Source organism: Carettochelys insculpta, chromosome 1 (genome assembly GCF_033958435.1).
Source record: "Carettochelys insculpta isolate YL-2023 chromosome 1, ASM3395843v1, whole genome shotgun sequence".
Classification (NCBI taxonomy): domain Eukaryota; kingdom Metazoa; phylum Chordata; order Testudines; family Carettochelyidae; genus Carettochelys; species Carettochelys insculpta.
In genome coordinates, this window is record NC_134137.1 from 150,590,575 (window position 1) to 150,616,277 (window position 25,703).

The following is a 25,703-nucleotide window of genomic DNA, read 5'->3' on the forward strand; positions in this document are numbered from 1 at the left end:
CCAGTAAGCAGTGGAAGTGTTGGTAATGCTGTAGACAATATTGACCTCCCATGGTCCAGCAAATTCTCTCGTCCAGCACCAGTCAGGTCCAGATGTTGCTGGATTAGAAAAGGTCAGTAACGTGTACTAAGTGGTTAGATCTTTTGAGCACAAGCAGGCCCAATAGTTTGCATGTTGCCTTCAGTAAAATACTACCAACTTAATTTAAAACTGAATGTGGAACACCTACAGTGGGAGTAACTGAGACCTCAGCCCTTATAAAGATCAAACAACACAGGCATATGAATATGGATTTAGTCATCACAGGACCTGGGCTCTTCTTAAAGTATTTTACATACACGTTACATTCACAGTTTGTAAAAAGCCAACGGGCACCCCAGAGACTTAATGGGAAGACCATGAACTGATGAGTGGCCAGCCAGAGTGAATCTTGGAAACTTTCTTAGACTCTAGTGCGTTGCCATGTGAAAGTAGCCATCCTTTTAGACAAGAACAGCGTACCACTCCCCTGGCTCCACAGAAGGAGCAAATAAAGCTAAAGTGACCATCCAGAATTTTCTTAGGAACTTGTTTCACTATTTTAGATTTAAAATAGGGCTGAGAATACGCCCCTTCCCACCCAGCTTCCGCCTTTGGTAACAAGGCAAAACCCCTTTCTCCTGAACAAAGAAGGAACTTCCTGCACTGCTCCTACAAGACACTGACTGCCGTTACCAGAGCAGGTACACTTAACTGAGTGCCACAAGCTACACACACCCTTTTTAAAAAACTGATGTATTACACATAGATACAATATAGTGCTAATGAGAGACTTGCAGAAGCAAAGACAGGACACTCCACCAACTATCACGTGCACTAGGAGGAAACTGAGTTGGGCAAGGGCTGGAAATCTGCAGTGGCTCTATACTTTATGCCTGCACAATGGGTGAGACAACAGAGGCCCTCAAGCCACCCTGCTTGCTCTGTTGTACAAGTAGGTTGTTGTGAGTGGGGTCCCTGAAGAGCAATGTTCCTTGTAAGCTCTGTGTGCTTCTGTAGCCGCTCAGGAGTGATTCACACGGTGCCCAACCAGTTAGCAGAGAGCCCGCAGCTAGGGTTTTTGTTTCTCCTGGTGGTGAACAGTCACACCTGCCTCCGTACACATTTATTCCACGCGTGTATGGAAAAAAATCTGCAAATGGATGGAAAAGGTTGGCGGGAACGTTGCTAAAGAGGGTTGGAAAGGTACAATATAAATAAAATGGACCCAATATCCTACATCCAACCTGTTTACAACTCACTCCTGTTGTGATATGGCCCAAGCATGACTGAAGTAGGACAGGTGGTTTGCAAAAATTGGAACAAAAGAACAGTAGCTTCTGAACTCTGACTGCTCTCATCTTGCCCATCAAGATGAACTCATGGAGGAGCCTGCCTGTCTTAGGCTATCTCTCAGGCCTCCTGACAGAAGTTTGTTGCTCTGGGAGCCTTCTGCCGACATCCGGGTCATCCTCGTTCCACAAGGAAGAAGGGATGTGTTGTGCCAAAAAGTTGGGAAAGCCTCTCATGACGTCCTGTCAGCAGGAGATATGCAAATGCATTGAGAAATTTGTATTTTCTGCCAACAGATCTCTTCAATGTAGACATAGGCTTAATGAACCAATAAATGCAGGCAAAGATGGTGGCAAAGGTCGCTGTTTTTAACATGTGGTCCTTCTCATTGGCACCTCTTGGGTATGAGGGGTAAATCCATAAAAACGCAGAGACTGATGAGGGCAGAATGCCTTCTGCTTTGCTGCTGGGGTGTCAGTGCCCACGGATTTCAGGGTCTCATGCACTTTTATTAAAAAGGGCCCTTCAAAAGGTTAGTCCTGAACTGTTTGTTGCACCTCCAGAAGTAGGCCAGATGAGCGTAACCAGGATGAATGCCTCACGGCAATAGCGGAGGCCATGCTGCAAAATCTGTTTGATCGAGCTCTGCGTGTAGAGCAGCTCCAGTAATCACCTTGTCCTCTAGCAAAGTGAGGGTTTGGTCTTGCTAAAACTGTGATTTTGCCTTTAACTTTCCAAATTGTATCCCACAGAGTGAAACTGTAATGTCCCAGCAAAGCTTGCTGCTTGCAATGGAAAGCTGTAACCCACCTGTAAAAATTCCTCCCAACCAACTCCATTGGCTTGTCTTCTTTATTCTTGGGACTGAGGCCCGGTTGTCCCGCTGTTCCTTTTCACTGGCTGCTATAGTTACAAGGGAGCTTGGAGAAGGACAGTTAGTTACACAGATGTTTGAACCACCAGGATGGAATACAGTATCTCCCCTCCACTCTTAGTCAGTGGCAGCAGGGAAACTGCAGTCTGCCAGAGGATCTACATAGGTTCTACAATAGCCCCATTTATTGGCTGTGCCGAGGCCACATGTTAGAATGTTTGCCAGCTTGTGGGATTTCTCAAAGACCACCTCTAGGAGGATAAGAGCTATAAGCCCCCTCAGCAGCTCCTGATGGGTCTTAAAAGAGAATCTCACCCCTATCTGCTTCATCAGGAGATGAGAAAGAGGATGCTAGTGGTACCAGGGGCTGAGGTAACTCCTGGTCCTCCTGCAGTTGCTGGTGAGAGGGACCCTGACTCTACTTGGTGCCATGCTTGCTAGGATGTCTGGGGCAACAACACTCCAGATGCCTTGCAGGTGGGGCCTAGTGAGATGACTTCAGCTACTGGCATCCCAAGGGTTCCAAACGTACCACTGGTGCGGCTCTGGACCCTAGCTGTGCATAGTCCCAGGATCCCCCTTGACAGCCCCCTCCTGGTACTTGGGTGGAAACTAAGGTGGGCAGGTGGCATAATCCTCCTGATGGGACCAGCTATGCTGGGATATGTAGGCACTAACCTCAGATTCCGATAAGGATGCTGCTCCTTAAGGCTAAGGTGGCCTAAAAGCTGTTGGTATCATAGAAGATGCATAGTCTGAAGAAAGAGGAGGTAGGGATATAACATGGGGCTTCTCCCCAGACAGTACCTGTCTCACTGGTTCCCTGATGCCTACCTCTGAAGGTGCATGCTAGGTGCAGTGATGAAGGTGCCAGAGGCAGTACCCTAGATAGTGACAACAAGTGAGACTCTTGAACCACTGGTGATGTTGGCATCAAGAGGTTCAACAACTCCTGCACACTCAACTCGGGAGTGTAAGGTACCAGGAAGATACATTATTTCCCTCTACTCAACACTGGTGACGCCACATCTGGAGTATTGAGTCCATTTCTGAGCCCTCCAGTATAGAAAGGATGTGGACGGACAGGAGCACATTCAGCGGAGGGCAACAAAAATGATCAGGGGCTGGAGCAGATGACCTACGAGGAGAGGCTGAGGGATTTGGGCTTATTTAGTTTGCAGAAGACTGAGGGAAGATTCAATAGCAGCCTTCAACTTCCTGAAAGGGGGCTCTAAAGAGGATGGAAAGAAACTGTTCTCAGTGGTGTCAGATGGCAGAACAAGCAGCAATAGTCTGAAGTTACAGAGGGGGAGGTGTAGGTTAGATATTAGGAAAAACTATTTCACCAGGAGAATGATGAAGCACTGGACTATGTTACCGAGACAGGGGGTGGAATCTCCATCCCTAGAGGTTTAAAATCCCAGCTTGACATAGTCATGGCTGGGATGATTTAGTTGGGGACTGGACTCAATGACCTCCTGAGGTCCCTTCCAGCCCTAGAATTCTGTGATTCTAAGGAGATGTCGATGCATGTGCTTCAAGATCTGGTCTCAACAGGCCAGCACTAGTCCCCCAGAGTCCTCAAACTCCCCTGTTTAGAGGTACACCTTGGAAAGTGCTTCTCTTAGAACGTCCTCCTGTGCCCCTAGCACAACTCTTTTGTCTTCAAATCCCTCAACCCCAGCACCGGATCTAATTTTCAATGCCACTGCTTCGGTAACAAGGCAGCACGAGAGGTGCCCTAGTGACCATGAGGGCTCAGATGAAAGCTGTAGGACTGCCTCCAAGAGCAGCTATTTTAACGTGGCTGTTTTTTGAATGGATCTTAAAACCCTTACAAATGCTACGCTTGACCCACATGAGCCTCCCCCAAGTTCTTAAGGCTAGGGAGGGAGGACGCATGAGGATTGCAATTAAGCATGGTCTTTTCACACGAGCAGCAGGGCTTGAAACCTGGATGATGCTAAAACAACAGAAGTCCTGTGGCTAATTATAGACCAACATATTTTGGAGCATAAGCTTTTGTGGGCAATGACCACATTGCATCTGATGAAACGGGTCTTTGATCACAAAAGCTTATGTTCCAAAATACGTTAGTATCTAAAGTGCCACAGGACTTCTCATTATTTTTGTGGATACAGACTAGCATGGCTACCCCTCCGATACTGCATGATGCTGCATCCTTTCATTACCAGAACTGGCATCCCAAAGTAGGTGCCAGAACATGCACAAACATCCTCCCCTCGCCACACCCCCTTTTTAAAAAAGAATTAACTAATCATGGGTACTATATACACCTCACAAGAAACTTGCAGCAACAAGGCCAGAGAAGTCCCTCACATGCCACAGACATTCAGCAAGAACTGGGGTAGGGGGTCTGTGATGACTTGGCCCTTTATGCCTGCATGACACATGACACAGCAGGGGGCACTCAACCCACCCAGACAGGTACTGCAAAAGAGTAAAAATGCTCTTAACAATTCTGCACTGAAGTACACAAACACCTACCAGACAATGGACGTGTGGAAACACTCAAAGATGTTCCTACTGTCTTGCGACAGTCAGTCCCATAGAGAAGGAAATAGTAGAGGCATCGCTTTTGGATACCAAAACACTCTCAGACACACAGGACCTTGCAGCAGCACGTTTGATCTTCCTGAGCACCCTGGGAATCAGAGGTTAAGCACATGTCACTTGTTGGGATCAATGAACAAGAAATGTGTAGAATGGAGATGTGAGTTTAGACCTCCCTCGGAGCAGAAACATACATTTTTTGTTCTTGTGTGCTGCAAGCAGGTCTATTGATGGATGACCCCACCCATGAAAACTGCAATGGATGACAGAGTCCTTGAGCACCTACATATGTTCTGATTAAAATTATCTGCTCAGATGTATTCTGCAAGAGTGCACGATGTACTACCTTGAGAAATACTTAGTGCTGAATGTACGTAATACGGATGAGCAACCCCATTCCTTGTCTGTTTGTATATAAAATGGCCACTGAGTTGTCTCCCCAACTGGAAGAACAGCTGCAACTGGCAGTGGAACCCGGATCCGAGATCGGCTTCCCGCATCACGCACCCCAGCCATGTGGCACAGCCCATAGTCTGGATCCAGCCCATGAGGCTCAGAGCTCCGCCCACTCCACCCTGCTGCAGGCCAGACGCCATAGAGGGGAACCCCGAGCCTCCCTGGCTGGACCAACACTCTGATGTGACTAAACTATGGTTAATATTCTAGCTCAATCACAGCAAATATAGTTACAGCACCACAAGCTGGGAAATACACACAACTTAAAGTACAGGCATAACCTTAGAGACAAAATGGGGTAAAGTTGTAGCAGAAATGAAAGATTTTTTTTTTGGTGATGCTGAAGCATTTTGGTGAAATTAACTACCAAGGGGCGGGCTCTCTCTAACATAGATGGGTGTGATCTTCCCCATTCTTCTGCAGCTTGTAGCCCTGGAGTCCTTCAATGCATAAAGAGCTTTCCGGTTTTTGAACGAGAAGCTCAAGCTCCCAAAAGGAAGATCTTCCACGGTCAGTGGCTGCCCCTATCCCAGGATGCCAGAACTTTGGAGACAGCATACTCTCCTTAAAACAACTGACCTCACTATGAATTAAAAGGCAGCACCTGGAGTCACCTGGAGGGATACCTTTGATAAAAGGGACAACTAATAGCAAAAATCTAAAACTCCTTTGCTCTCTTGGGGGAATTAGTCCATACACAAAACATTTTATTACAATATTTTACCAAAAATACCTGATAATTTGCATCTAAAATTATTGGCTTGCAACTCTGTAACATTTCAATAAATTTAGCCACTTAGGTTGAGTTCATTCTTGGCTTCTTTTTCATTAGTTACCACAACCACCAGTAATTCAGGTACGAGGTGCACGCGTATTTTGTTCCAGTGGAAGGCAGCAGATAGTAATAGTCACTTCAACCAATTAAAGCAGGTAAGAGTTGTTTGCCATATGGTTAGGGTTTTGTTGATGGGAAATATTAAATGCTCGTGCAGAGGCAGGAAGAACATCCAGGAGCTCATGAGGGCTTTTGTACCTCCTCCAGAGTATCTTGAGGAAATCAACTAAATCTCAGAGATCATAAAAGCTCTTGCCTACCTTGCTGTCACATTGTGCTGAAGAAGGGTATGGAAAGCCTGTATTGAGGTGCTGCCCATATCCTGGTATGTTTTCAGGCAGCTGAAGTTGATTGCTAAGACAGGGCCAAAGGTCCAATACCATGTTCCCTAAGAGTTCCAGCAGGATACAGATCAGGCTTTGGAATGTCCTTGAATCCAGACCACTCTTAAGGTGGAATTCCCTGATCTTCCCAGGGGAGGGATGCTCCTTAAGCACAGCTCTGAATCATTAAATATGGAGCCTGGGAGATAGTGAATTGGAAACTATGGCAGGTGAAACACTATGCAGAGAGCAGTCTAGTAACAAAATTAAGACATACCTCCCTTTTCTTCAAAGGGAAAGGACTTGTACTTCAAGTATGCATCAGGGATAGGAGCTTGCCAAGACAAAAATCCATCTGGTAAAATACCATTGTTAATCTGCACTGTTCCCTCACTCGAGTAACAAAGCTTAAAGCTGAATAATTTTGAATGGGATATCCCTAAGTCCTGGTACGAGCAGGTAGTTCCTGACCACTGAGGAAAATCCACCAAAAAAGTGCCCGTGGACAAGCTATTCTACTAACCCTTCTTACTGAAGTACTAGTAGATACAAGTTTTACAAAAGGAATGTAGAAAGAGCATACTGAGACAGACACAAAGAATTTTCTCAAACAAAGGTGCAATAAACTGAGTGATTATTATACCTACACCACTCTTTCTGGCCCCAATGTACATACACAGTGCTAATGGACACTGTTTTAAAACAAAAACAAAAACCACAAGGAACTAACGTGCCTATCGTTGATCTGCAAGCTAGTGACATATTGGAGCTACAGAACTACATATTACATAGAACTACATTTTTCAGACTTTCCTGTTTATTACAATGTCTTCAAACGAGAAATTAGTTTTTATTACATGATTTAAGATTTTTTCCTGATGATTGTAAGACTTGCAGCTTTCCACCCCTAGTGGGGAAAAATCTTTAATATAAGAAAACAGTATGGTGCATGAACATTAAGCTCGCATACTACAACTTCTCAAGACAGCATCAATTCCACAGCTACTGCTGCCTCTCCTTACCCCCAAGAGGCAATATATACAAACATTGGTTATTAACAAACAGTAAAAAACTATATTTCATAGTCTTCAGGATGAGCATTAGGCTACTGGAGGAAGAAGTGTATACTACGTTGCATCAAACTGGACTTAACATTTATGAGACGTGGAATACTTAGAGATTAGAGAGGCTATAAAACAAACTCAGTAGCAGTTGTAGATGTCAGCTGTCCCCACAGGGCTTGTGTACATGACCCATCAGGACAGAACAAAGAAATAAATTTTCTACATGATATTAATGGCTGCTTTTTTGAGCAGTAAGATCTAGAACCCAGAAGAGGAAAGGTAATTCTTCATATAGTTTAAAGGGACACACAAGCTTTAATTAAAAAAATGAGCATGTCTGAACCACTTGGTAACAGCACCCATAAGGCAGGTAATACTCAGGAAGCCTACCACAGGGGCACTTAACTGCAAAAAGGGGAACTAAACAAAAATGATCAATCTAGTTAAGCAGAAATTAAAAGAAACAGTCAAAAATGAAATGCTAGCAAGGAAACCATAATCCAGGTTTCTATAAAATGTATACCGCAAATTAAAACAGTGACCAAAAATGCCTTGCTGACTACACACAGGCTACATCTACACTACCACACTACATCGAAGTAGCCTATTTCGACGTAAGAACATCGAAATAGGCTACTTTGACGCGTATCGTCTACACATCCTCCAGGGCTGGTGCCATCGACGTTCAACGTCCAAGTAGAGACGGAGAATGTCGAAAGGAGCCGCCCTAGAAGGAAATGCGGAGCATCCACGCACACAAGTGCTCCCCGTCAAAATAAGGGGCCAGCAAAGCCCCAAGCCGCTCCCTTAAAGGGTCCCTCCCAGACACACTCGGCCTGCACAGCATGAGATCCACAGAGCCGATAACCAGTTGCAGACCCCATGCATGCAGCATGGACCCCCTGCTGCTGCAGCAGCAGCCAGAAGACCTGGGCTAAGGGCTGCTGCACGCGGTGACCATAGAGCCCCGCAGGGGCTGGACAGAGCGCCTCTCAACCCCTCAGCTGATGGCTGCCATGGAGGACCCCACTATTTTGACGTAGCGAGATGCGGATAATCTACACGCGTCCTACTTCAACGTTGAATGTCGAAGTAGGGCGCTATTCCCATCTTTGGATAGGAATAGCAATTTTGATGTCTCGCTGCCTGACGTCGATTTCAACATTGAAATAGCTCATGGCGCGTGTAGATGTGACGTGTGCTATTTCGATGTTGTGCCAGTTACTTCAAAGTAGCCGGCTCATGTAGACGCACCCACAGTAAGAACCATTAGAACTTAAAAATTGGCAAATAAAATTAAATAGATAAATGCAAAGTCACGCACCTTGGAAAACAATCTCAAGCATACAAATGACGTGATACAAGTTAACTAATGCCGCTCATGAAAGTTCTTGAGTCACCATGTATTGCTCTCTGAAACCATCCTCAATACACAGCAGCCGTCAAAAAACCTAACATTAGGAACTATTTGGAAAGGGATAGTAAGTATTAAAATGCCTAAAATCAATGGCATTGCCATATCTTGATTCTACAATGTGGCTCTGGGTGCCCTCTACCTCAAAAATACTTATGAAAATTGAAAGTGGTACAGAGAAGGGCAACAAACATAATGAGGGATTGGAACAGTTCCAAAGGAGGAGAAATTAAAAGGAGTGGGACTGGTCAGTTTTGGGAAAGGGATTACTAAAATGCTATGACAGAGTTCTATCATGAATAGTGTGGAGAAAGTGTTATTCACAGCTTCACATAACAGAAGGAGGGTTACTCAGTTAAATTAATAGGTAGCAGGCTTAATACAAACAAGAAGTACTTCTTCACACAGCACACAGTAAACTGTGGAACTCTTAGCCTTAACAACACCCCTCTGCAAACAGTATATTAGAGTTCAAAAATAATTAGGTAAATTCATAGAGGGTAGGGCCATCTAAACTATTGGACACAATGAATCATAGAATGCTAGGACTGAAAGGGACCTTGAGAGGTCATTGAGTCCAGCCCCCTGGCCCTCACGGCAGGACCAAGTACTGTCTAAACCATCCCTGATAGACATTTACCTAACCTGTTCTTAAATATCTCCAGAGACGGAGATTCCACAACCTCCCTAGGCAATTTATTCCAGTGTTTGACCACCCTGACAGTTAGGAACTTTTTCCTAATGTCCAACCTAAACCACCCTTGCTGCAGTTTAAGCCCATTGCTTCTTGTTCTATCCTCAGAGGTCAAGTTTTCTCCCTCCTCCTCCTCCTGACACCCCTTTTAGATACCTGAAAACCACTGTCATGTCCCCCCTCAATCTTCTTTTTTCCAAACTAAACAAGCCCAATTCTTTCAGCCTTTCTTCATTCATGTTCTCTAGACCTTTGATCATTCTTGTTGCTCATTTTTGGACCCTTTCCAATTTCTCCACATCTTTCTTGAAATGCAGTGCCCAGAACTGGACACAATACTCCAGCTGAGGCCTAACCAGCACAGAGTAGAGCGGGAGAATGACTTCTCGTGTCTTGTTCACAACACACCTGTTAATGCATCCCAGAATCATGTTTGCTTTTTTTGCAACAGCATCACACTGTTGACTCATGTACTTGTGGTCCACTATAACCCCTCGATCCCTTTCTGCCATATTCCTTCCTAGAAAAATGATCAGAAGGGAAGATGGAAGGGAAACTCTGGGTGTTCCTAAATCTCTGATTGCCACATCCTGGGACTGGAGCACACAGGGAGTGTATCACTCAAGTGCCATATTCTATTTCATTCCCTTGAAGCATCGGGCATGAGAAACGATCAGGAGACAGGATGCAGGTTTAGAAAAACCATTTTAGTATGATGTAGTGTCACATGGGCCCACTAAAGCCAGACATTTTTTCTCATGAATATCCATTCAAAAGAATTAGTACATATAGGCTATGTCTATGCTAGCCAAAAACTTTGAAAGGGCCATTTTGAACTTTACTAATGAAGCGCTGAAATACATATTCAGCACCTCATTAGAATGCAGGTGGCTGCGGCACTTCGAAATTGATGCAGCTCACTGCCCCACGGTTCGTCCAGACAGGGCTCCTTTTCGAAAGGACCCCGGCTACTTCGAAGTCCCCTTATTCCTATCTGATCATAGGAATAAGGGGACTTTGAAGTAGCCGGGGTCCTTTCGAAAAGGAGCCCCATCTGGACAAGCCACATGACAGCGAGCCGCGTCAATTTTGAAGTGCCACAGCTGCCGGCATTCTAATGAGACGCTGAATATATATTTCAGCTCTTCATTAGTAAACTTCGAAACGGCCATTTTGAAGTTTTTGGCTAGTGCAGACACGGCCATAGTGAGGAAAGGCCTCTTTTTCCCTATTAAAACAGTGAAACTGAAGAGCTTGCTGATAATCTATTCCTGTCTCTGGACACACTTGTCTCCAGTGCTGACACATTCCAAAAGAAATATCTAGTCCAGGGGTTGGCAACCTGCAGCTCCAGAGCCACATGAAGCTTTTTAAGGAGCCACTTGCAGGTCTGAGCTCTGCCACTGCTGACTCCTCTTGCAGCTCCAGAGGTTGCTGCTGCTTAAAACAAAAAACCTAAATTCAGTTGCTCAATGTTAAGCTAAATGAAATGTTTTTTTTAAGTGGCTGCAGCCTCTGGAACTGCTGAGCAGTCAGCTGCGGCTGACTGCCCAGGATAACAAACTCGCGGGAGGGCAGGGAGCCCCAGAAGAGAAAGGCAGCAGGGCAGGGAGTTGCCTATGCTGCATGCAGGAGACCTGAGGGGAGGGGTGGCCAAGCCTGCCCATGCAGAAGGTGTGCAGAGGTGGTGGTGACGACAGCAGCAGCAGCTATGGGGCACAGCAGTTGGGGAGTTTGTAGCCACAGAGGAGTTGAATGCACTGAAGCAAGAAAGTCCTGGGGATGGGCAGAGGTTGGGGTAGCGGGGCCGGTTTGGAGCAGAGGGGGGTTAAACCTGGGGATGGGGGAGGCTCTCAGGTTTGAGGCTGAGAAGTTAAGACTGGGGGGCTGGGGCAGGTTTGGGGGATGGCAGGTAAAGCCTGGAGATGGATGTAACGACATTCTAACTGGTACAAATCAATGTGTGTGTGAGCTGTTCTTAAAATAGGGGTGACTAAACGTACAGTTTGACATTATCTATCAAGGACTGTCTCGTATTCACATGCACTGCAGCTCTTGAAGTATTGATTTTATAACTGAATTTGAAAAAAAATGGCTTTTCTCACTATTTTGGGTGCAGACTCCTGGTCTGGACATAGGCTGTATCTGATTAAGTTAGGTAAAATACACTATTTGCTCCACCAGCTAGATACCATTACTGTTACTTACGGAGTGAATCATCTTCTTTCTAGAGCTATTCTTGTGTTTCATTCCACAAAGTGAAGATGCTACAAAAAAGTTATTTGATTGGCTAGATAACTGTAGCATGTGGTATGGCAAGAAGGCTATGAATGATTATTACAATACTGAAGTATTTCTACATAGCAGTTTACTATAGTTGTATGGAGCCTTTCCCCACCATATCTAAAACAGCTATTCTAATATGAAGATTTTGGGTTTAAAGCATCGTCGTGAACCGACTGACAGCTTTTCTGAAGATTTATACAAGAATTTGAAAACTGAACGTCTAGCTACAGAGCAAGCTGTCCTTTATAAATTTCAAGTCCAAGCAAAGTCTCTTTTCCCAAAAAGGCATCCACATGTAATTATTTTGGCTTTAATCAAAGTGCCTTTAAGATCAGAAGAAGTAACTTCTGTCGCTCCATCCAGACTTCATTTATATTCTAGCCCTGCAGCTAAATATGTAAAAATACTGAGAGAGGGAACAGCTATATAAGTTTTAACATCAGGCAACAGGTAAATAACATGTCCCTCCACACAACACGACCTACATCTAAATACAAAAACACGGAAAGGTACCCACCCTATTCTTTGGAGAGCAATGCCATTAGACAGTCGTTAGATTTTTTTCAATTAATACACCAAGCATTTTCTTCAAAAAAAGTTTATTTATGTAAAGCCAACGAGGAAGTTGTCTGTAAGAGTGAAAAGCTCATTTTATATATGATAAAAACATGTATGCATTTAGTCTAGGAAAAGTGAGGTTTCTGCATTGTCTAATCATTTACAGGAATCTGCAAACTGGTTTTAAAAATAGACATTGATATTCAGTCACTTATTTTCCCTAATGCCTAAATGCTGTACAGTATGCTACAGCTCACTTCAAGGTGCCAAAGTAAATAGGGAAGTCCCATTAAGTTTAACTATACAAGCACTGTGCTTGATAAAAATCAAGCATTTATACAAGCATTACATTCAACTCAGAATATTTTGAATGTATATAGTAGTCAAAAAAACCAATAACATAATTTATATGAATGTCAGCCACTTCACAAACACCCAACATTCCTGTCTTCCTTTTCCTCAGGAGAAAGTTATGTTCCTTGACCCTCCAGTTCTGATGCTGCTATATCTGGTTCTTCATCATTGTAAATGTTTTCAGCCTAGAGAGACAAGTTATTGTATTATATAGATCAAGAAGTGGTAGGCATATTTGATTAACAATATTTTTCTAGAGTTAGAGGTCATGTTTGAAAAAGTGAGGATACTGAGAAAATAATCCTGTTCTCTAAGTGGTATTCCTTTCCCTGACTTTAAAGAGGGATGTCAGTTTTAAGATTATGTAAAATACCTGATCAACACTATCATTAAAGTGTATACACAGCACTTTAAATTGATGTACCTTATGCTAATCCTAATCTATTTAGCTCTTTACCTAGTTGCAGCTATACTGCATTCTGCTTTCAGAAGCAGAATGCAAATGACTGAAAGCAGAATGCAAATGAAGGTGATCAAAAATGCAAATGAAGTGCTGATTTATAAATCTCACGCTTCATTTGCAAAATCTCGCATGATCACATTTCTGGAAGAGGCTTTTCCAAAGAACGCTTCTTCCTGAAATTTTTTTCAAAAACAGGATTTGTTTCTGAAGGAATCCCATCTACACAGCTTTTGTTTGTTTGGAAAACCCTCTTCTGGAAACGTGATTGCATGAGGTTCTGCAAATGAAGTGCAATATTTATAAATCAGTTGTTTGTCTTTTCAGTCGCCCTCATTTAACATAGCCAAAGTGTTTGTCCCTGTCGGACATCCAATTTCAGTCTTACTTTAAACCTTTTATCTCAGTTGTAACTGGTTTCAAAATACATATTCAATTAATAAAACAAAAACTTAAGAGGCTAGAAGGGGAATACACCTGCTTAGACATCTAGCTCGTGTTATTTAAGTAGCTGTGGAATTCTGGATAACTCACCTGGTGTCAATTTCTAATCAAATGTATGCTGTCAGGCACTGGTACTACCTTTAACAGAACTCTTACAAAGTGGCCACATCTACAGTAGCCCCTTCCAAAAGTGAGTTGGGAAGATGCTAATGAGGCACTTCATGAATATGCAGAGCCTCGTTAACATAATGACAGCCATGCATGATTTGAAAGCATTGCTTTCGAATCACGTGCCACCCACGTAGACAGGGGCCTTCTGAAAGGATCCCCTCCAGCCTTTGAAAGCCTCGTCATCCTAAAACCAAACAGGAAGAAGGAACTTTCAAAGTTCCGGGGTCCTTTCAAAAGTGCCTCCCTCCCCGTTTATACAAGTGGCAAACAATGCAAACATGGTACTTTCAAATTGCACGTGGCAACCATTATGATAATGAGGCAATGCATATTTATGGCAGCACCTCATTAGCATCTTCCCAACTCGCTCATTACCATGCCCCTTCTGAAAGGATAGGATTCCCTCTTTTATTACTAACAATATATAGCTAGTTAGAATTAACAACTGCCAGAATGATTCTCCAAGTCTTAAAAATACAGTTAACTATGCAGTTAAAAGTTCTAGAAACCATTTGCAAAACAAAAGCATAGATCCTGGATAGCATAGCACTAATTCCCCTCTTAACTTCCTTTCTTGCAAAGATACTAAAATATCAACTCAGCTCCAATTAACTCATCTGCTCAAATGAATATTTTAGAAATTAGCCATTTCTTGTTCAATTTATCCTTAATTCAAAAGTACATGCAAGTCATAATAGGCAACATTTTTCTATGAATACTAGTCTTCATATTTGAGTTATAAATTAAACCCACTTAGAGGAAAAAAGGACTGCCTATGAGAGACATGGTCTGTCTTTAAAGACTTTTTTGAAAAGTATAGTCTCCTTTTTCATTTACACAATGAAGCTGAAAGCAATAGAGAACTTAAGTTCTGAAACTCACCATTTGCCATATTTGCATTATGTTGTCCTCAGATACAGAGCAGATTACCCAGGGTTCATTAGGATTCCAACTAAAATCTGAAATCTTTGCAGTGTGTCCTCCATGAATGAACTGTTAATCAGATTAAATTTAGTGACCCAAGACATTTCTGAATGATTAGCAAAATATTTAAAATTTACAATTCTCATGAGGAAACAAAGTAAAAGTAAGGGTGTAAGTGTTCAGTAGAACCATGGCATTATGAACGCCTTTGAATGGAAGCTGTTCATAATTGCGAATGAAGCATTATGGTTATTCTTTCAAAAGTTTACAACTGGCCATACACTTAATACAGGTTTTAAACTTTACTATGCAGAACAAAAATGCAGCTCCCCCCTTTTTTTAAATAGTTTATGGTTAACACAATAAATTCCTGTATTTGTTCTCCCTCCCCCCACCCCCCAGCTCTGCTGCTGCCTGATTATGAACTTCCAGTTCCAAATGGTCGCTGGGTGAGTTCATTATCTCAGTGTTCATAAATCTGATGGTCTACTGAAAGTGGAGATCTGAGGCGAGGTTTAAAAAAGATACCCTAACACATACTCCACAAAATATAAAACTATCACTCAAAAACATTCCAGATTAGGACAGCTGAGGAGAGGGCCAGAAATGCCATTCAAAATAACCTCCTTGCTACCAGTGTCTCTTCAAATTTTACAAATGCACATGAAATTGTGAATTGATATAGCAACTACCTCCTTTTTCATAAAGCTCTGTTAGGTTATTTTAGCAAGAAGCAAGAGGAAGAGCTATTACTGGATGTGGAAGTCAACCACCAACAATTGTTTTCCCACATAGCTTCTTCAGTTCACGTTAACCTTGCCATCAAATTATTTGCAAGAAACCACTGTGTTTTGTGTGCAGCTATTTCAGACTCTATTTCCTTTCCTCCTGTAAGGTTTCTATTAGCAATATAGCAATTTTACCAGTCAAACTGCTACAAACCCTTAACGACAGTGTTATATGGATATATACCTATCTCACAGGACTGGAAGAGACCTTCAGAGGTCACCAAGTTCAGTCCCCTGCTCTCGCAGCAGGGATTATCACCAGCTCTGATTTACTTATTTGCCCCAGATCCCTAAACAACCCCCTCACAGACTGGCCTGATAAAGTCAGGGTTTTGATCTCAATGATCAAACCACAGAGCTATCCCTCTCCAATCCAGATAAGACAATTAAACACTACACTTTGTTTCAATAACTTGAGGCAGTAGTTCAGCTTTGGTTTATACACAGTTTAAAGTATTACCTACAGCTGTTCTCTCTACAAAGTGCCTAACCTTGGATATGGGCAAAAATGCATACCTAATGCAACAGTGGATCTGCACAGCATCTACACAAAGGATCACTAAGAACTACATTGTCTTAAAATTCATTTAGCCATTGACAGTCAAATACAAAGAGACAGTAGGATGTTGAAGACTTTGCCCAAAGTAAATTAATGGATTAGGCAGATTACTGGTCTAGTCTGCTATTGCAATTCTTTAATCTAAGAATAAAGACAAAGGATATGATACAGGCCTCCAAACTAAAGAGTAAATTCATACCAAAAGTTCAGGAGGCCCATCTTCTGCATCCTCTGCAGATTGCTCTTCTCCAATTTTACTGTGGGGGAAAAAAATGTTATTTAAAGAATGTATATTTAAAAACTTGAAGCAGTTACTACATATCACAATAGTTTCATCTCATTTTAAGCAGGCAGGAAGTCAATTTGTGAAGTTATGTGAAAAAAATAGTTAATGGAGAAGTATGCTCTTCTCCCAGGATCATTCGCATTGGGAGAACAGTGTTTTCAATACCTAGTCTTCCTACTTATTTTCACCAGAAGCTTTAATCCTCAAGTATAGTTCATCACAACTGGTGACGGGGGGGAGGAAATCAGATTCTGCAGATTAGTTCAATAAAGGACCACAGGGGCAGTGTTCACATTACCAAAAAGACATGGCGGTATGGGGTGGAAGACATGTAGAGTTGTTCAGAAGTTAATTTGAAAGACATCTCAATTAGCAGAAGATCAGTAAAAATCAGCATAGTATTCCTACGTTAGGCTGCTTGATAACTTTTTAAGGTTGCGTATATACTACCTCCCTACTTCGAAAGGAGGATGGTAAGTAGGGTGTTGGGAGCTTATTAATGAAGTGCTGTGGCACATATGCAGCACTTCATTAAGCAAATCGCCCCCCGCAGCAACTTCAAAGTGCCAGCTCGTGTCTAGGCACTTCGAAGTACCAGCAGATGAGCCATGGCTGGACGCCAGCCGGCACTCTGAAGTTGCCCGGGGAGCCGGGGGCGGTTTGCTTAATGAAGTGATGCATGTGTGCCACAGCACTTCATTAATAAGTTCCCAACACCCTACTTACCATCCCTTCCTTTGAAACAGGGAGGTAGTGTAGACAAGCCCTAACACAAACAAGTTTAAGCCTAGATTATAGGCTTAATTACTTTTAAGTTCAATTGCAAGGTCTACTAAACATATTGGATACTCGGCTGCTGCCTATTCATAGATTTTAAATGAAGTAGGATAATCACTCTTTACCTTAGATCCCATACATTTAGCCGACGATCAGTACCGCTTGAAGCAAGAATAGTTTCATTATGGGGAGACCAGTGAACCTGTAAGAAAAGAACCTCTCTCAAAAACAGGCGTGAAGTATTAGTAATTGTACTTATGTATTTAGAACCAGTAACTTTAGGTGTAAGGAACATTGTGAGTTTCAACTATCAATGCCTGACTTACTACAGCTATCACTGATAAATGTTTCAATAAAAGAAGACAAGTTTAGAGAAGATAGCCTATATATTTTTGAGTGTACTACTCACTTCATGTACCCAAACATCTAGGGTTTCTTTCAGTTCAAAGGTAAGTTTGTGAATCTTAAAATTTCCTTATAGAAGAAATCCAACCACAAGAAATATACAATTAAAACTGCTCTACCACCTAAAGAATCAATACAGCTAGATTCCATTTTCTACAATGGTCAGACGCATCTGCTAGTCATTTCTAAAACTAACTAATCATATACAAAATGAACTCACTGAATAAAGGCAGACAGTTTTCTGAGAACATTTGGAATTAAAACTACCGTGTGTGTGTGTGTGTGTGTGTGTGTGTGTGTGTGTGTGTGTGTGTGTGTGTGTGTGTGTGTGTGTGTGTGTGTGTGTGTGTGTGTGTGTGTGTGTGTGTGTGTGTGTGTGTGTGTGTGTGTGTGTGTGTGTGTGTGTGTGTGTGTGTGTGTGTGTGTGTGTGTTTGGAAATAGACTTGAACCTCCATACTCTGTTGTCCTTAATTCAGGAACATCCATAGCATAGAAAAGGAAGCAGCTCTGTCCACTGCCTTTCCTCCTCCCTCCTCGATGGGGGAACAGCACTATGCAGAGCTGCCTCACATGAGCCTTTGTCCAGATGCTACCACAGCAATGGGTAGCAACAGAGGGATGTGGAACCACACACATCCTCACGAGTAGGGCAGCAAGTAAGCATCCTATCCCCAACGGCATCTGACCCCTGCAGCACTCCTACTGCTTTTGGCAAAAGTCTTTTAATCCGGCACACCCTGTTTCATGGATTAAAGAGGTTCAAGTATACGTATGTGATGCTAACTCTTATAACCCTGACTTTAATCACACATCTCTCAGGAGATTTTTAACTCAAAACAAAAAGGTAGCTTTCCCTGTGCAATTTTCAGGTGCACATGAAAGCAGTAGGCTACATCTCCATTGACCTATTAATTAAACAGTAGATTTAGGATTGCTGATTTTCATCTCAAGCTGTAAATGGTTTGTGGTCTGCTAGTATTAAGGACCATCTCTCCCCACCATGCTATGCTCTAGCTGGTGCAAAAAGCTGGAGAACTGTCAGTTCATTTGGAGTGGTCCTTGACTTCAGAATCTAATCTTTACCAGCTGAATTGGCCCAAATAAGTTATGCTTCAGTTTTTGGGAGGTATAGGTACACAAACAAAGAGTAGCTTAAAATTACTCTGAGAAAAGCTGCTGGTTTACTATTCCCATCCTATCAATTTTATTTTAACCACAGTGACAGTATGTAGAAATTTTCCACAAAATGCTAATTTGTGTGCTGCTCTGAATGCAGCAAATGAGTAAACTAACAGACTCGTGAATACACTTTGGGAGATAACAGGAAAAAAAAGTCTACTCCAATTACCTATCTTGCTTAAACTAAGGCTTACTGGTAGTGTTAAACTATTCATTCTTTCAACATAACGCTGTAATCACAATTGATCATACCATAAAAATTCCAAGTCACATTCCACCTGATCTGGAGCTCTCAGCAATATACACACCCTTATTCTAAAACCTTCATGTTATTTATTTTATTTCTGCCTACCTGAAAGATTTCATCCTTATGAGACTCAAAAGAATGAAGTTTTAATTTAAGGTTTCGTAGATCCCACAAAGCCACAGTCTGTGAAGGAAAGCGGGAAGGAAAGAGAAGGAAAAAGTTTCACTTCAACAGCCTCTGAAGTTAATGAATTCTAAATGAATGCATTTTAGCCACACTTTGCACTTGTTTTATTGACATTTGTGAGTAGTGTCTAAGCATACTTTTAGGAGCATATGCATTCAATTTGAATAGTATATTAAAAATATACATAAGAAAACACCTTGTCAGCAGAACCCGTTGCTAGAATGAACTCGCTGTAGGGATTGAAGGACAGGCAGTTGACCTCAGCTGTATGGGCATCTACAGAATGACTTGGCTTGGATGTAGTATTGGACCTCGTGTCCCAACTTTTTTGGATGAAGGGGTGGGGAAAAAGGAAGAACATAAAAAAAAAATGCCAGTCAAAGGTAGTTAAAGGGAGAACCAATTCTCACAAGCTAGACCCTAGGCACTGCTGAATTTGCAGCATGAGTTCTGTTCTTGAACAGCCCAGATGTGAAGAGCTGTCTACATGAACAATTAACATTCAATAAGCTGAAGCGTGGAACTACAGCACGTGATACATGCCATAAGGGGAATTACCATAAATCACAAATTTAGCACTCATTTCATTCTACGTAAGAACTTTGGCCCCTTGAAGACTAATAGATTTATTCAGGCATGAACTTTTGTGGACAAAACCCACTCCGTTAGATACATCACAAAACTTTATGCCCACAAAAATTTCTGCCCAAATAAATCTATTAGTCTTTAACGTGCTACAGGGCTGCTTGCTGTTTATGCAGATGCAGACTAACCTGGCTGTCCCTCTGATACTTGTATGTAAAGAACTGTATACAATAAACATCTGTACGAAGCTAACAAAGGTTACTTTAGGACTAAAACATTCCTTCCTGGCTGAAAAGCTTGGTATACAAGTTTCAGCCATAAAAAAAAAAAGAGGAAGAGAGGCAGTTAAGAGTCATTTGTTATTCCATCTGGTTTAGCGCATGCTACAGTAAACTCTTTAAAATGGCATTCTATCACCTAGAAATCTCAAATAACCAGCATTATAACATAAGTCAATTTTATTTATGTTTTCTGTAACTAGAGTATAGTCAAAGTAAAATAAATACAGAAAATATCATGTACATTTACACCACACTATTACTGTTACTGGTAACCAGGACTCGGCACGCATTTGTTTGCTTCTTGATATCTAATCTTGTTTTCCTTTAGTGTTATGCATTGCTAGGTATACCTCTCTATTATTCACCATATTTGAATATCCACCTCCTGGAGCTGCTGGATATGAAAGAGTTTACTGTAATCAGCTATATTTATAGCAGCCAGGTATTTCTCCTTCTGGGGAAAAGAAAGCATAAACTGTACAACATCAAGAATTTTCCCCACTGTCAAGAGGAACAATCAGTTTCTCAAATAATTTGTTAGAGGAAACATACAATTGCATTTCTCATGTCTCTGAAAAAAATGCAAAGCAATAGATTAATACTTAGTTAATCCACCTGCCCCGATGGTATTACATCTTGTTTTAAATTGAATTATCAGGTCAATCAAAGTGAAGGATGATCCAAGATTAGGGCACCAACATAGATTTGGTGAGGCCTAGGTTCAGTTTTCTGCTCCACTGTACAATTCCATGTATGATCTTTGTCAGGTCACTTAGCCTCTCTGTGCCCCTTCTGCTGTAATTCCTGGCTGTTGTGAGGACAAATATGTTAAGATTAAGACACAAAGTCTCAGTTAAACAAAAAGGACTTGAGTAGAGAGCAGCAGTGACAGTCTCCCTAGTAACTTTTGGGTAGGGTACTCACTGAAATAAGGGAAATGGAGCTTAAATTCCCACTTCCACATAATTTTGGAGAATGGATTTGAGTAGAGTTTCCTCAATTCTCAGGCAAGTGCCTGCAGGGTCATCCACACTCTCTCTGTATTGAAAACATTCATTAAGCTAAAGTGCAATAGCTTCAACAGGAAAGACCGAGAAGCTCTTCCTTCTCCACACGTCTGTATATGCCACAACCAAATGGCTGTTTTGTGTTCAGATCACACCCCGACAGGTCCAGTTCATAAAAAGAGATAGAGAGGGCAACACCTATCTTCATGGTTTGAGAATTGCATTGGGGCTTGGGTGTCCAGATGCCTATCTAAGGCAGCAATGCACACACCTGGAGGTAGAAACTTAGGTGTCTTAGGGACTTGTTATAGCAATTTAGCCATCTAAAGGTTTTTGATACCAACAAAATAAGGTGGCAACTGAGCGGGGGTTCTATGAGTCACAACAACACTAATCTGGATCTTAGGCATAATAATGTGGCTTCCAAAAATATGTAGGTTGTTAGAGCAGTCAGGATTCCCATTCAACATTTTTAATGGATCTAGGTTAACAATGTAGCCTTAGACAAACCATATTGTGCAATAACAATTAAATGTGCATTTTCCTTCTAAGATTATGCCTATCCAGGTTCCTAAAAACACCTAGACTTTACACATTTCTTCCAATTTAAACTTCATGTTAAAACCAACAGAAGACCGGAGTATTTAAGGACTGCAGGTCATTTCAGAGCCTGCATTTTTCTTTTTTTTTTTTTTTTTTTTTTTTTTTTTTAAGGTAGGCAGCATGCAGTGGTTGTCTTGTCAATGTAATAGTCTCAAAACAATACTGAGAATTATAAGTTCCAGAAAACTGTTGAGCTTCTTCCCCATCCCCAACTCACATCATAAGCTTCTGATCATCAGCAACAGATCCAAATAAAGACTCATGAAGCAGATGCCATGCCACATCTTCTACTACTGCTGAATGTCCAGTAAAGATAGCTTTTGCATCAACAACTTTGCCTTCCTTCGGTCCTGCACTTATATCCCAAAGACAAACAGTCTGGAGACAAAAGTCACATTTTACTACAATGTAATTGATGTGCTTTCCGTAAGATAGGACTATCATTTCTGTCTTTTTAAAAAGCACCAACATACTACCACCATAACTGTCTGTAAAAGAAAGCCTAGTAAAGGGCAAAGTCTAACATTCTTACTGGAGTCTCTATCCTGACTTTAAAACATACTTTTTTAATCCACTACGAAACAAGTCTGCATTTGATGGAGGAGAGGACAGGGAAAGAAAGAGAGACTAAAAGAAAAGATTTCTATAGATGTTGCGACCTAAGACATTAACCTCATCTCATAGGTGTGTCTTCAGCACCAACATAACATTCATTCAGCAATTTCTTTAGGGGGCAAGAGAGAATAGAGCTGTATTGTGCCAATCAAGAAAAAAAATCCTTTAACAATTGTGGGATAAGCATTAACTAGCCATACAGGTGTCCCGACTTCCTTGTGTTAAGGATGATGTATCGTAAGTGGGCTTTCAGGATAAAAAAGGATAGAAGCATGAACATCTACAATTTAAAATACGAAGGCACTGTGATGCACACTTGACAGAAAGAGGCATAGGAAGAGATTTTATGGAGGGTGAATACTATTTGGCCATATGACTCAGCAAATGTTTCTTTTGTTTTGTATTAAAGGAGGAAGTTAGTTTCTTACATGATCATCAGATGCACTGAGAAGATGTCCACTCAAGTTGGAATTCCATGACAAACCATAGCCTTCTTTTTGGTGTCCTCTTAGTCTAAGGTCAGGATTACATTCACCACTTGGGTCTGAAAAAGAACCAATCCATTGTTTAGCTCTTAGAGCTCCTTCAAGCAAGAAAATACAATGGATTGTAGCGAACAGAACATTTACCTTTGCATTGCAAAATAAAACTGAAAAATTGTATGCATATGCTTACAGCAGGAGAAGTAGAATTTACTTTTGTAATTTGCCCTACACACTAAATTGAAAACACCCAATGATAGTAAAAGAAGCCAGAGACTCCTACTTTACCACTTCAAGTCTGAAATACTTAGACAAACTTCCCTCGCCTTAGTTACCCTAAATATATTCTAACGTAAATTACTTTTAATTGGTATGGGAGTTAGGGCACCTTCAGACAGACACATATGCTTTAGCAACAAAATACATTACTGTCAGACTCGGGTTTTACACTTTGTTTCTCGGCTATAATAATGAAAAAATATTATATAAAAATGCAAGTAGTTGGACTCACCTGGTTTTGATGGATGTTTGGTGTAATCAAAAACTAGCACATCAGAAGAAGGAGTTTTTGTAGCAATGATGCAGGGGTTCTGAGGCATATAGCGAGCACGATTGACTTCACCTTCATGGTTAATTTTAATTTCTGTTTCAATTTTACCAGTTACAGATCCAAAGCCGCCAAATTCTAGAATTTTTTTATACGTATAAAAATGTTTTTGGTTACAATTTTGTCAACTATTTCATGCATGCGAAGTCAGTGTTCTCTGGCTTTTAATACAAGTCACAAGCAAAAATAATTACATTACAACCCATTAAATACAATCTTAAAAGTTATCTTTTTATCTTGAAAGCAATGAACAATTAAACTGAGTTGGTCACCAAATTGAGTACTGTCCACCTGTGACAGCTCAAGGAGGGATAAATCTCTTGCTTCAGCTATTCTATCAGATTGCTTTAGTGTCACAACCAAAAAACTCAGTTAACTCAATACTTACGTCAAATAGACTGTTGCAAAACGTTCTCCAATACTGACCTAACAATGCATGCTATCAAATATATATACCCTAAACATATATTAAGGCTCTAGAACTGTGTGGCACTGATTCTCAGCCAGGTACATGTATCCATGCTGATATGCAGAGATTTCTAGAGGATACATCGAGATATCAAAGTTAAAACCAAGTTAGAACAAGATTAAACAGAGTAGGCGCTCTTTAACACTACTGGCAGAAAGACACAATCAAAAATTCCTGCAATACTTACCTCCTTTCTCACTATCATAATGAGAAGCATCAAACTGAGCATCATCATTAGGAATCTGGACCCTTGCAACAACCAAATGGTTCTGCTCATCAGAGGTGTGTGTTCCCAACACTAGCCAATGAAGGGCATAATCCTTTCCTTCAGGCCTGTGCAGTAAAACAGATGATCTTACAAAAACCTGAGCACAGTTATACTGTCCTCAAATATATTTAAACATAAAGTTCTCCTGTAACTTCACAATTTCTATGGGAGATTACAGGTAAACTAGGAAAAAACACTTTTCCTAGCCCTATTAGGCGTATTAGCATAAAATGTTTATAAGATGAAATCCGGGTCTTCCTGACATCAGTAAATTGGACAAGTACATCTTTAATGAGACTGAAATCACAGTCCTTAGAGTATTTATTCTTGCATTATACAAACAGGACTGCCCCAAACACGCACATTAAGTAGAGGCACTTTGACATCAGCACCTGCTACTACAAATCCATTTTAAAGCTCACGATCTAATAAAATCTGTTAGTCTCTACGGTGCTACAGGATGTGCTTGTTATTTGTCATGCCAATCAAGTTAAAAGGATTTACCATTAAACTGATTTTCCAAATTTGGTAGGGCAGTAGTCAGCTCCTCACCTTACAGAGCGAAGCAGGGAGGAGTTCAACACAGGAAGAAGCAACTGCAGAAATACTGATTACTTCCCCCTTACAAGCTTTTATGCACACTATTATCCTCCCAGGGCAGCCTGAAAGCGTCCCGCGGGGCAGGAGAGCTAAGGCGGTTAAAGGGGAGGGGAGACACGCAGGGTAGGCGTCTCCCACCTGGTGACATCAGGCAGCCACTGCACCGTGAGGCTGGGCCACTCGAGGGCGTGGGTCATCACCAGGTCGTACAGGAACGGGGTGTTCTTCTTCCAGATCTTGTACTCCTCATTGATGACGCGCTCCTCCACCGTGTCCTCGAACACTGCAGGGCGGAGAAAGGCGCTAGGCGAGCGGCCAAACACCCGCCACGCGCTTCCCCGCGCCACGGCGCTGCGGGCCGCCCAGCCCCGCCAACCCGCCCGAGAGCCGGAGGTCATCCCCGCCCCGCAGCCCGACCCCAGACCGCCCGACCCCGCCGTCGCTTACTCTCCTTATTCGCCATTTTGCGCGGGAGCGGATCCCCCCCGCGCGGCGCTCCCCGCCCCCTGCAGCGGATACAACGGCCGCTCGAGGCGGCCTGGTTGGCTGGGATTCCCAGACGCCAACCACCCGCGCCGCCGCCTGTGCGCGTGCGCAGCGACTCGGCTGCGCTGACCAGGGTCAGAGCGCCGCGAGCCCTGAGGCAGCGGCCAATGAGCAGCGGCGCGCGTGCGAAAGTCGTTGCGGCTCTGCACGCCCGCCGGCCGGCCACCACCTCTTCCGGGGCAAGCGGAGGCAGTGGAGCGGGGCAGCGCATGCGCAGCGGGAGCGCATTCCATCGCGGGCGCGGGGCAAAAGCGGTTAAGCGAGCCCTGGCAAACTCCTCCCCCGTATGACGCAACCACCGAACGGCGGCGAGAGATGCGGCCCCGGGCTGCTGTTCCCGCCGCTCAGCGATATTAGGGCCGCACGTGCTCGCGGCCCCTCTCGCCCGGCCCTGTCTGGGCTTGTCTGACACGCACCAGATGCCCGTAAAACGGGGCTGTTGGCATGAGTGGATTGATTTTGGGGTTCTG

At 42.5% G+C, this 25,703-nt stretch overlaps 1 protein-coding gene across 1 annotated transcript; it reads right to left on the reverse strand.

Annotated features, from left to right (window-relative positions):
- Positions 1-12,413: 12,413 nt before the first annotated feature.
- On the reverse strand, positions 12,414-25,333 carry RBBP7 (RB binding protein 7, chromatin remodeling factor). The gene is made up of 12 exons (XM_074993663.1): positions 25,135-25,333; positions 24,826-24,970; positions 24,007-24,152; positions 23,255-23,428; positions 22,690-22,805; positions 21,864-22,024; positions 19,367-19,493; positions 19,090-19,167; positions 17,278-17,354; positions 16,289-16,346; positions 14,701-14,811; positions 12,414-12,928 (listed from the first exon to the last, which is right to left on the reverse strand). The coding sequence occupies exons 1-12, from the start codon at positions 25,148-25,150 to the stop codon at positions 12,860-12,862; spliced, it is 1,278 nt and encodes a 425-aa protein (XP_074849764.1). The 5' UTR covers positions 25,151-25,333; the 3' UTR covers positions 12,414-12,859.
- Positions 25,334-25,703: the final 370 nt, after the last annotated feature.